An 11,521-nucleotide genomic window follows, 5' to 3' on the forward strand; every position below is an offset into this window, starting at 1 on the left:
TGTTTTATTGGTACTGTGAGCAAAATATAGTTAGCAACAACCCAACAACGCGGGTCTAGCTAAGTTTGAACTTATTGGAGACTTTTTTTACTCCGCTCAAAGTCATTGGTTTGGAAATGTGTGTACTGCATGAAGAAACCCTAACTTAACGCACATGGTTATCGACTGAGATTAATTCTTTAGAGCACCCACATCAAGGGTTTCTTCCCTGAATCACAGAACATTTTAAAATTATAAAAAAAAGAAAAAGTAAGAAAAAGAATCAAAACATGGAAAAGAGAATAGAGAATCGATTGGTCTTTCAGAAGCGATGTGGAGATGGGAAGAGACTTCGAGGACACATGTCACTCTCCAAGTAATTCAACTGATTTAAAAAACATCAAACATAATTTTATGACTAAAATAATATTTTTAAGGGACCGTGAAAGATTTTGTTCAATGAGGATGTTCTTAGAACAGTTCCAACGCCGGTTTTTTTAAGAAATTCTTAACTTAAAAAAAGAAGAAGATAAAATCATAAAGATATTAAAATAAAGGAGCAAAAGTTCTTAAACTAAGGAAGTTTAGAACACCATTATCCCAGTTTCTAATTAAAGTTTCTCTTAATAATTGGTGATTTAATAAAATGAAAAGGAAATAAATAGCCAGTTACCGATCTTTAATCTAGTTATTTGGGAAACGTTGGGGAGTGAATTTTCAAATACACGTGTAAGCTTGGGAAGAAAAAGAGACTTATATATATATATATATTTTTTTCTTTTTTTTCTTTCTTTCTTTCTTTCTTCCTTTCTTCCTTCGTGTTTTCCGTCTTCGAAGAGTCTTGTCTTCGTGTTCTCCGCAGGACGACGGTCTGTTCCTCACCAACGATCCCATCCTCCGCATCAATTTCATCGCCTTCTTCTGTAACTCTTTTCCGCATCAAAGGCATCGCCTTCTTCTGTAGCGTCTTCTCCAGAATCCCCTCTCTTCGTTCTTCTCTGATTGAGCTTCTACACGATGACCTCGAAGCTTATCAGTCGCGCTCGTCTCGAATCTCCAGGACAAGTGTCTGTCTACTTCTGACTCCGTCGATATTACGGCCAAGGAGGAGGTAGAGGAGATCGATGTTACAAACGGCGATGGGATTGATTCGATTGGACTCGTCTCTCTCGTTGAGGCTTTGGTTAACGAAGGGCTCTACAACGTCCACGTCTATGCTCCTCAGACCTTCGGAGAATATGAGCAACGTCACCGCAGACCTCCCCTCCACCACCATCGCACTCCCTGGTTCTACAGTGAACGAGAGTTTGCCTCCGACTGATCGTCCCGTCCGCGTCTATGCCGATGGGATCTACGATCTTTTCCACTTCGGTCACGTCTGATCTCTGTCGGATAGGCCAAGAAATCGTTAGTAACCTCTTTATCTCCACTAGATAGCTTCTGACTAATTCTGCATATCCGTGATTCGATTTTGTTTTTGTTTTTGTTTGGGCGATTGATCTGTGATCTCGATGAGAATTTGATCTGTTTTGATTACTATTACTGCCAAATTTTGTGATGCGCAAAGCATTGTGGTATGTGATTTTGATAGATCAGAGCTTTGTTTGTTGAAATTTTGCAATAGCTCTGATGTGCTTTTGTGTTTGATTTTGTAATTTTGAGAAATAGTTTTTGTGTTCTTTATGGTTTTGCCGTTGCTTTAGGTTTCCAAACACTTACCTTCTTGTGGGATGTTGCAACGATGAAACGACACATAAGTACAAAGGGAAGGACTGTGATGACTGCTGAAAAACGATATGAATCACTTCGGCATTGCAAGTAATGGCCTTTTCCCATCTTGTGTTGTTATAGTATAAGCAATGGATGACCATAAATACAGCGTTTGTGTTGATCATGTCAAAGTCATGTTGATGATGATCGATGGTTGATGATCAAAGTCATGCTATTAGTTTTTCTTCCTTCACAAGTTCAACTTCTAAAGTTTTTTTTTTTAAGAACTCATACTTAAGAAACTTGCAATGGAAGATAAAAAATTAAGTGTCTCCTAAGTAAAGTTCTTAACACATATTTATTACTAAACAATTGATTAAGAGACCCTAATGGTTTCTAGGGATAATGGTGCTCTTATAACCGATTGAAACATTAAAGCAACAGTTGTCACCTTATTAATGTTTCTAGAGTTGTAACAATTAAAATATTAATTAATTTATTTTCTTTTAAAACCCTTCACCATATTTATTGATAATGCTGTTCTTAGGAATTTTATTTACATGCAGACTAAAAATAGGATTTACAATAGGTAATTTAAAACTGCATTAACTGAATCGATCTGATCTCTATACCAATTAAATCTAATACGATCGATCTGAAAGTTGAACCAAATTATAATCTGATTTAGGTATCTCAAAATCAGATCAACTATAAAGTGAACTACTTAACAAAAAAAAACACACACACACACACAAAATTCAAACAAGAACTTAGAAGCTATTCATTACAGTTTTTTTTTTTTTTGAACACATTTCATTACAGTTTAGACTATGTCATAACTGATACAAACTTGGAGCTGGACCAAAACATAAAACACTGCTATCTCAATCGTAACTAGATTAATACTGTAATCTCTAGTAGAAAACTAACATCGTACTATATTTACCATCTATACAAAGTATTGGTGTAAGCTCTCTCTCCATGTGAGATTTATGCGGTGACCCATCAAAATCATTGCTGAAATATCCTATAACTAAGCTAAGTCTGTTAATTTCCAATTAAAAAAATGGAAGAAGGGATAACAGACATATCCCAAAATGGTATAGGATTTGATTTTATAGTCCTATACTCTTATTAGAAATGTATAGCTAACTGATTTTTAAAAAGTATACTGTGATTTACTAGTTAGAACAAAAATCTTTACAAAAGGAAAACACATGGGATGTTAGGAGAAAGAGATTCAGATTCCAATAATCCAACGGTCATAGAAAATTCACAAGAATATTTTCACAACCGTAGGATCTGTTCCCTTAACCACCTTGTTGTGCAGGTCTCTATTAAATTTGTAGAAAATTAGAAAACAGCACCAAACTTATGTCTCTCATGTGACCGACCACCGCAACATCAGTTGACCTGTCTTTGCCCCCACTTTGTCTCCCCACACAAACTGAAACTTAGATATCAAACTGACTCAACGTGTCGATCTCTGAGTGGTTTCCGTAGGTTTTATCGTGTGGACCAACGAAGCAACGCATAAAAGCACGACGCGGTATAGTACCATCCATTACTACAATAAGAGAAGTGTGCGAGAGAAGAAAGTTCTCATATTTCATAACTCTATCGAATAACAAAAAAAAAAAAAGTTCAAAAATGGAGAAAGATGGACTCGGGCTTGAGATAACTGAGCTGAGACTAGGTCTTCCGGGGACGGAGAAGATGATGAAGAAGAGAGGTTTCACGGAGATGATCATGGCGTCTTCAGGAAGTAATAGTGATCAATGTGAAAGCGGTGTCGTTTCATCAGGTGGTGACGTAGGGAAAGTTAGTGAGTCTCCGGTTGCGAAAAGTCAGGTGGTGGGATGGCCGCCGGTTTGCTCTTACCGGAGGAAAAACAGTTGTAAGGAAGTTTCAACAACAAAAGTGGGGTTAGGGTATGTGAAAGTGAGCATGGATGGTGTGCCTTACTTGAGGAAGATGGATCTTGGTTCGAGCCAAGGTTATGATGATTTAGCCTTTGCTCTCGATAAGCTCTTCGGTTTCCATGGCATTGGTTAGTAATTCTCCTTATATCATGTGAAAGAAACTAATCCGATTGTAAGAAAGATCAGTTTAAGAATAAACATAACTAATTGAAGAATTATAACTAGGTTAATTAATACTAATGTGTTAATTATTTATAGACTTATTTATCACGAGAATTTCGATTTAGATGATTTAGGTTTTAGTCCTATAAATCTCTGATGATGATGAGTTTCAGCTTTGATGGTCTGATTATGGTTTAACTCCTCAACTGTCTCATAATATCTGAAAATTTGTAGAAAAACTAGAGATTTACTATTCATTTACATTTCACGTTTTTGAAAAACAATTTAAATTAGCAAGTTTTTAATACCAGAAAATGGACTTTTCTACTTATAACAATACAAGCAACACCTAATTAATATTTACATATATATGTGCAGGAGTGGCCTTGAAAGATGGTGATAATTGCGAATACGTTACCATATACGAAGACAAAGATGGAGATTGGATGCTCGCGGGGGATGTACCTTGGGGGTGTGTTCATATCTTTTGAATTAGATTAGATCTCATTACATACTTTTATATGTCACAGTTTAAATTTATATGGGTTTGGATATTTTGATTTTGCAGAATGTTCATAGAATCATGCAAGAGGTTGAGGATTATGAAAAGATCGGATGCTACAGGGTTTGGCCTGCAGCCTAGAGGAGTAGACGAGTGATACGGTGACTTGACCAAGAAGCAAGGCACTGGTTGAAGAATTTAACCTTTAAACTTGATCAGGATCCTTTAGAACATTTTCTTATTTATGTTATATATAATATATGTTATAGTGTTATTCTATAAGACAAATTAAGTTATGGTTTGCATAATTATCTTCAGAAAGACAGCTATATATATTTATTGAGTATTGAATTAAGACATTATTTTGTTTAAAATCCAATGTTATTCGGATCCATTTAAATACATGTAGGAAACCTTTGTAGCGTTTCCATGATTTCCTTCTTGTAATATTTGAATCATTTGTCTCCAAAAATTTGTTAATTTCATCATAATTCTATTCGTTTATTCGGATCCACACATTATTATTAAATGATGATTCCCTATGCTGCTTTTCAAATATTTATTTACTAGGATAAGATCCGCGCCTTGCGCGGGATTAAGTTATTATTTTTATTATATTTTGGAGAATGAAACAATAGTTTGGCTTCATTTGGATTAGGGGTGTTCAATCCAGATATCGGGTTGGTTTCGGTTCGGTTCGGTTTTTTTCGGTATTTCGGTTAGTAAAATATAACTACTATTCTAAATCCATATTTACTTTGACTTTAGTCTTTCACATACTTTTGAAAGATTTCAACTGGACAACTAAATTGATCAGCCAATCTTGTTGCTTTAAATCATTAGTATATATATATATATATATATATTATTTAGTTTGAATATTTATTAAATAAAAATTCATATGCGTTATATTTATGATCATTTGTAACTTATTATAACAAAAAAATAATCTATTGATCACAAAATTTTCAGAGTGAGAATCTTCAAATTTCTAATAATATATAGATGTTTTGAAAAATTCAAAATATAACATATAAGAAAAAAATATAAATGTTTTTATTATATATTTAATGTGATTTTTTAATATCTTTTAATAATATAAAATTTTAAAAAAGAACTAAGATACCAAAATTGTTATCAAATATTTATTATTCATAATAATTAATTTTCATATATACGTTAATCATATTAGGTAATTTCGTAGCTTCTAATTAAGTAAAGTGCAAAAACAAAATTTGGTAGATTATTTATCAATTCAAATATTCGATAGTTACTTTAATAAAAAATATAATGTAAGTTAAGATGGACCAACCTATTTTTTAAGAATAATATATTTTATATAGTCATTTATTAAATGAGAATTTATAATCATATAGTTCTATGATCATTCATATCGTTTTATAACTGAATATTTAAATCATCGATAACAAAAATTTCAATGTGAAATCTTTAATAAGTTTATAATTTATAAATGTTTTTGAAAATTCATTGAAATTTTTAATATTAAAATATTTATGTAATCTTATGGTATATAGTTTAATCTATATATATATATATATATGTTTTATTATTAAATGATATTTTTACTCATATGGTTTTAAAATCATGTGTATCTTCTTATAATATTAAATAAAAGTTCATATTAATACAATTTTATGATCATTTGTAACTTATTATGACAAAAAAATAATCTATTGATCACAAAATTTTAAGAGTGGGGATCTTCAAATTTCTAATAATTTATAGACGTTTTGAAAAATTCAAAATATAACATATAAAAAAATATAAATGTTTTTTATTATATATTTAATGTGATTTTTAATATCTTTTAATAATATAAAATTTTTAAAATTTTTTTTTAAAAAGAACTAAGATACAAAAATTGTTATCAAATATTTATTATTCATAATAATTAATTTTCACATATATGTTAATCATATTAGGTAATTTCGTAGTTTTTATTTACGGAAAGTGCAAAACATTTTTTGGTACGTTATTTATCAATTCGATAGTTAGTTTAATAAAAAGTGTAATATAAGTTAAGATGGACCAACCTATTTTTCTAAGAATAGTATATTTTATATAGTTATTTATTAGATAAGAATTTATAATCATACGGTTCTATGATCATTCATATCATTTTATAACAAAATATTTAAATCATCGATAACAAAGTTTTCAATCTGAAATCTTTAATAAGTTTATAATTTATAAATGTTCTTGAAAATTCATTGAAAGTTTTAATATTAAAATATTTATGTAATCTTATGGTATATAGTGTTTAATCTATATATATATATATATATTTATTTTATTATTAAATGATATTTTTTACTCATATGGTTTTAAAATCATGTGTATCTTCTTATAATAAAAATGTTAAACCATTGATCATTAATTTTTAACATAATAATTTTAATAGTTTTAGTCATTTATTGTCGCTTTTAAAAATTCAAAATATAACATATACGAAAAAATCTAAATTTTACTTTTATAGCTAATTTGATTGTTTAATTTATTTTAATAATATAAAATTAAACAAAAAATGATGGAGGAGATATAAATTGTTATCAAATCTTTATTATTAAAATCATTAATTGTCATATATATATTAGTTATTTATGGTAATTCCGTAGGTTTTATTTAAGAAAAGAAAATAACATATCATATCATTATATCATATAGTTTGACCAACTTATGTATCTAACAACATATAAAAATCGAATGTGGACCTACTTATTTTTCAATTGAATGTAATTGACTACCTAATTGAGTGCCACCTATGCATTGGAGCCTATTTTAATTAATACAAAATTAAGGTTACATCTTTTCAAATGTTCCTCAATTAATATATAGGGGATATATCAATTATATCATATAAACCGACATGTTCGCTAAGTCGATCTTTTTTTTTCTCTCTATATATTCTTTCTGTAGAACGTAACTACTAAGATTATGAAACGAACCCATATGACTTGTTACAACTATGACGTACCTGTGTTTTTGATTGGTAATGCCATGTGCATTGCAAACCAGAAACAGCAAAAATTCAGGCCATACCTCCCAGTTCTACTTTTTGTTTGGGCCCAAATTAATGTCCATGATTACATATACCCTAATACTTTTGGATTCGTTGTAATGCAAGGCTTTTAAGATGCATGATCGATCATATGGTTGCAAAACCAAAGATCTTCCCAAGTCTCTTGTGGAAATAACGTAATCATCTAGAGTAAGGGCTTATTCCCTCATCACACAATGAAATTGTCACACTAGCTAGCACCAGGGTCGATTCTAAGTTTCTATTTGTTGTGGTAGTGTTCATTACTTTCACACTGATTCAGCTTCCCCTCTTGCTTGGGGTTTTGATCATTGGTTATTCCCTTGCTCAAGTATACACATCCTAAAACTAGCTCCCTTTTGGATTAGATTTTAGTGTTTCTGTCTGTTGTTTGATTGATTTCGAATAGTTGTATGAGGAGAGGTTTAACAGTACCAAGTAACCTAAGGATAGTACAGTGGCAGGCACTCAAGATCAAGAAGGACAAAACTTGAGTTCCACGTACCATGGTGGGATCTTCAAGTTGGCATTTCGCTAAACCAGTTCCTGTCCACTTTCGCTGCTCCAAGTTCTGATTTCAGGTATACTTTACTAAGAGTCATTGTGTGTATATATGTGTCTTTCTCCTTTTATGAATCATTGTCAAAATGCAAGTTCCCATTTCAACAGAAGAGAGGCAGCAGAAGCTTCAGAGCATTTCCTCTTTTTAGGAAACCATAGAGTGAGGAAGATGAAAAAAGCAGGAGAGACCGTGGGAAAGGAAGTGTTGAGAAATAGCTCCACATTTTACTGGAAGACAACAACAAAAACAGTCCACAGGATCTTCAAGCCGAAATAAGATTGCTGAAATGATAGAGAAACTAGACCACAAGTTCTTGAAAAGGTTAAGATGTGGACTTGCAATTATAGGCTGATGAGACAAACAACAACACAAACAAGACAGATAGAAACAAGAACTGAAAGCTCCCGTCGAAGCAGAATGAGTTTTGATTTGAAAACACATCAGAGAAGAGTGGCAGAAGACAAAGTGGTGAAGAGATCAGAGAATGCTAAAGCTTTCAGAAGGTTTCAGATCACTATGATAGAACGGTTATCTCGTAAAGAACAACTCCATTAACTCATCTCTCCAAACAATCAAACGAGCTAGCTGTCAAACTTCAGAACACATATTCATAACTTGCATTTGTTCTATAGCGTGTTTGTGTATACAAAAAGACTTCTTATTGTATTGTTTCCATTAATGCAAACATTAATTATGACATGGATTTTCTCCACCTTGAAGGTGTTGTTCTTCCTTTGACAAGCCTTGTCTTCATATTCCCAGGAGTCCTTGGCTCCAACTCCTCACCATTATCACCTACTTCTTCCTCACCGTTCATCATCTTTTCAACGCCAACACTTCCTCTAATAGAAGGTCCTAACCCAAGCCTCTTCCACCTGAAAAACCCTTTACTCCCACCACCACTACTCTTCTTCTCCATAAGCCTCTCCATCTGCATATGCATTGCACCACACTCACTCTGCAGCCTCAACACATCATCTCGAAGTCTCTTTATCTCCGCTTGCTGGACATTCATCTCGCGTTTAGACAAGCACTGTGGTCCAGAGCCTGGCTCGGAGGAATGTGAGCCAGATGGACTCCAGTCAACGTGACGGCTTAGCTTTGTCTGCTCAGTGAACAACACTCTGATGATTGATCTCACGGGTAAACGATCGTTCTGAGCTGCATGAAGAGCTGCTTCTGGTGATAGCTTTCTGCTATCAATGAGTCTACACAGTTCTTTCCTTTCTTGCTTCATCACTTGAGGATGTGCCTGTAATGGAATTTGAAAATCTTGAATTGAGTCTCAACTTCAAATATATAAACTTTATGTTAATTTTTTGGGATTAAATAAACCTATTTTAACAAATAAGATATTTTTCCAAAAGCAGAAAATAATATAAAGGTTTTAAAAAATATAAATATGGATCTAAAGAATTACTCATTCAGTTTCTAAAAATGCATATTTTTATGTTTCACACATATTAACAATATTAAAAATTAAATATAAATACATAATTATCTGCAATTAATTTTATTTTCTACAACTTTAGACCAATAACATTTGAATAAGTGCAATTTATTTTTTCTATTTTTTCTTTAAATAATTCTAGACTTACAATTTCCATTATTAACTAATAAAATTTGCATAAAAAAACATAAATCATTTTGAAACAAAATTTTATTGTAAAACATTTATCTATAAATTCACACAATTAATAAACAAACCTTAAAAATGAATATTTGCCTCCATATAGTTTTTTTTTTTTGCTTTCTTCATATTAGTCTCGATTAATTGACAACACTTTATTATCATTACCTTGAGATATGTATCAATGGCGCGGTACAAGCCATCCTCTGTGGTACGAGCATGGCTAGGCAGAGCTTCGGCTAGTGATATAAGCTCCGGTAGAGTCAAACCACCGTCAATAGCAGCTTCAGCGAGGTAAGAGTCAACAAGCTTGGCCACCTTGACAAGAGCCGCACCGGTTTTAACACCTTCACTATCCAAACCAGCGAACTTCTTCACGAGACGAGTCACGAGCTCAACGTCGAGCAAAGTCCCGCACGTGTGGCTAAACGAAGGTATCATGAGCTCCTTGAGAGAGGCTTGGTCCAGCTGCCAAGACACCCTGTTTTCAAGCTCCGTTAAGTAGTTCTGATTGGCTCCGACCATCTTGGCCGTCCTAAGGAGACGGAGGAGGAAGTTACATGGAACAGAGTCTTTCTCCGGAGGGAGGATTCCGGTTAGAGTTTCGACGAAAAACCGTTTCTTCATTACAGAAGCCGTAACGCTCTCCGTCGGTGGTGGTGGTGTTACCGTGGCGGCGGAGACGTTACCGGAGAGATCAGGGAGCCACTTGGAAGCGTAGTGAGCGATGATGGAGCCGATGAGGTCTGGTCGGATGCCTTTGGATTTGATGCCGGTGATGGTTTTGACGAAGTAGTTCATGTCTTGGATAGAGGCTTCGTCGAACCAAGAGTAGTACTCCATCTCACCGGCGAACGTTTCTTGGTGATGATGGGACGGTGGATTGGCGTAGACGGTGACGGGTTCCGGCGAAGGTGGTTTCTCCATTTTGTTTCGCTTTTTTTTTTCTTTCACCGTGAGCTTGAAGTTCAGTGTCGTGGTAGAATGTAGAGCTAGCAGAATGGTTTTTATATTGTAAGAAAAAATGATGGGTGGTCCTTTTACATTTTCTTATAATATATGATTAATATTCAATCCGTAAAACCTTGATATGTATTCATGCATTTTCATAGTTTCAGTGTCTTCATAGTTTTTCATTATTTTAATAAATTAAGAAGTTAATAAATCATGAAAATAAATGTTTTATGGTTTTATATGAGATGATACATAGAATACATGATCCTAAATTCCTAATGTTAAGACTTAAGAGGATTGAGAGCCTGTAGGAAGATAAAATATAAGAGAAGGATGGAGACAATACCTATCTTAATTACATAATTGTCTTATTACAAAGGGAATATAATCAATGCATGAACGTGTCCTTATTCTCCGCCATGATAATGGTAAACCGTATTCTAGTGATATCGATATATTGCAAGATATATAATAAATGAGTATTTATAGCATCAGTTTAATCTCGACTGTAAAACTGATTTTGGTTGGTCTAAACAAGAATGACAACCAATCGCTCGTGGTAAAGGAGGTACAGCTGTACTGTCCGCCACCCAGGTTCGAGCCTTGGCCACAACGGATTTAACATCCCTTCCGTTGGGGCGCTGTACCCCTTTCAGAGGATAGTTGGGAATGTGGCTGCCCAGATACCAGAGTTATCAAAAAAAAAAAAAAAAAAAAACAAGAATGACCTAGAAAGGATCATTGTTCGACGAATTCAAACAGTAAATGTTTTGTAAAAACAGGTTATATAGTATATAACAAACGAAGTACATTCATGAATGAATGACTGCGAGTTTGATTGTTAAAAGAAACTAACGAGGTAAACTTATAGTATATATTGAGCTAAGAAAAAGACAGTATTTTGGGAAAGACAAAAGAATCAGAGTCTCTCTTATTGCTCTTTTGTAATAATATCCTTCTCTCCATGTGGGTTTTCTAGTGAAACGACAATGCATGGTCCCGGTTTCGAATTATAATGACCATGCCGTTTGTCTCATCACAC

The 11,521-nt window shown here is 33.3% G+C and overlaps 2 protein-coding genes across 2 annotated transcripts; one reads left to right on the plus strand and one right to left on the minus strand.

Moving 5' to 3' along the window:
• The first annotated feature begins 3,210 nt into the window (after positions 1-3,210).
• On the plus strand, positions 3,211-4,779 carry LOC106406807 (auxin-responsive protein IAA19). The gene is made up of 3 exons (XM_013847544.3): positions 3,211-3,739; positions 4,152-4,245; positions 4,342-4,779. Exons 1-3 carry the CDS (start codon positions 3,340-3,342, stop codon positions 4,430-4,432), a joined length of 585 nt encoding a protein of 194 aa, XP_013702998.2. The 5' UTR covers positions 3,211-3,339; the 3' UTR covers positions 4,433-4,779.
• A 3,710-nt stretch (positions 4,780-8,489) lies between these two features.
• On the minus strand, positions 8,490-10,640 carry LOC106406389 (coleoptile phototropism protein 1). Its single transcript, XM_013847040.3, has 2 exons — positions 9,694-10,640; positions 8,490-9,147 (listed from the first exon to the last, which is right to left on the minus strand). Exons 1-2 carry the CDS (start codon positions 10,450-10,452, stop codon positions 8,587-8,589), a joined length of 1,320 nt encoding a protein of 439 aa, XP_013702494.1. The 5' UTR covers positions 10,453-10,640; the 3' UTR covers positions 8,490-8,586.
• Positions 10,641-11,521: the final 881 nt, after the last annotated feature.

Source organism: Brassica napus, chromosome C3 (assembly GCF_020379485.1).
Source record: "Brassica napus cultivar Da-Ae chromosome C3, Da-Ae, whole genome shotgun sequence".
Lineage (NCBI taxonomy): Eukaryota > Viridiplantae > Streptophyta > Magnoliopsida > Brassicales > Brassicaceae > Brassica > Brassica napus.

Coding starts and splice junctions, on each gene's coding strand:
- LOC106406807 (XM_013847544.3), top strand. CDS start 3,340: ATGGAGAAAGATGGACTCGGGCTTGAGATAACTGAGCTGAGACTAGGT. Junction 3,740..4,151: donor CTTCGGTTTCCATGGCATTG/GTTAGTAATTCT, acceptor ATATATGTGCAG/GAGTGGCCTTGAAAGATGGT. Junction 4,246..4,341: donor GCGGGGGATGTACCTTGGGG/GTGTGTTCATAT, acceptor TTGATTTTGCAG/AATGTTCATAGAATCATGCA.
- LOC106406389 (XM_013847040.3), bottom strand. CDS start 10,452: ATGGAGAAACCACCTTCGCCGGAACCCGTCACCGTCTACGCCAATCCA. Junction 9,148..9,693: donor CCATTGATACATATCTCAAG/GTAATGATAATA, acceptor ATTCCATTACAG/GCACATCCTCAAGTGATGAA.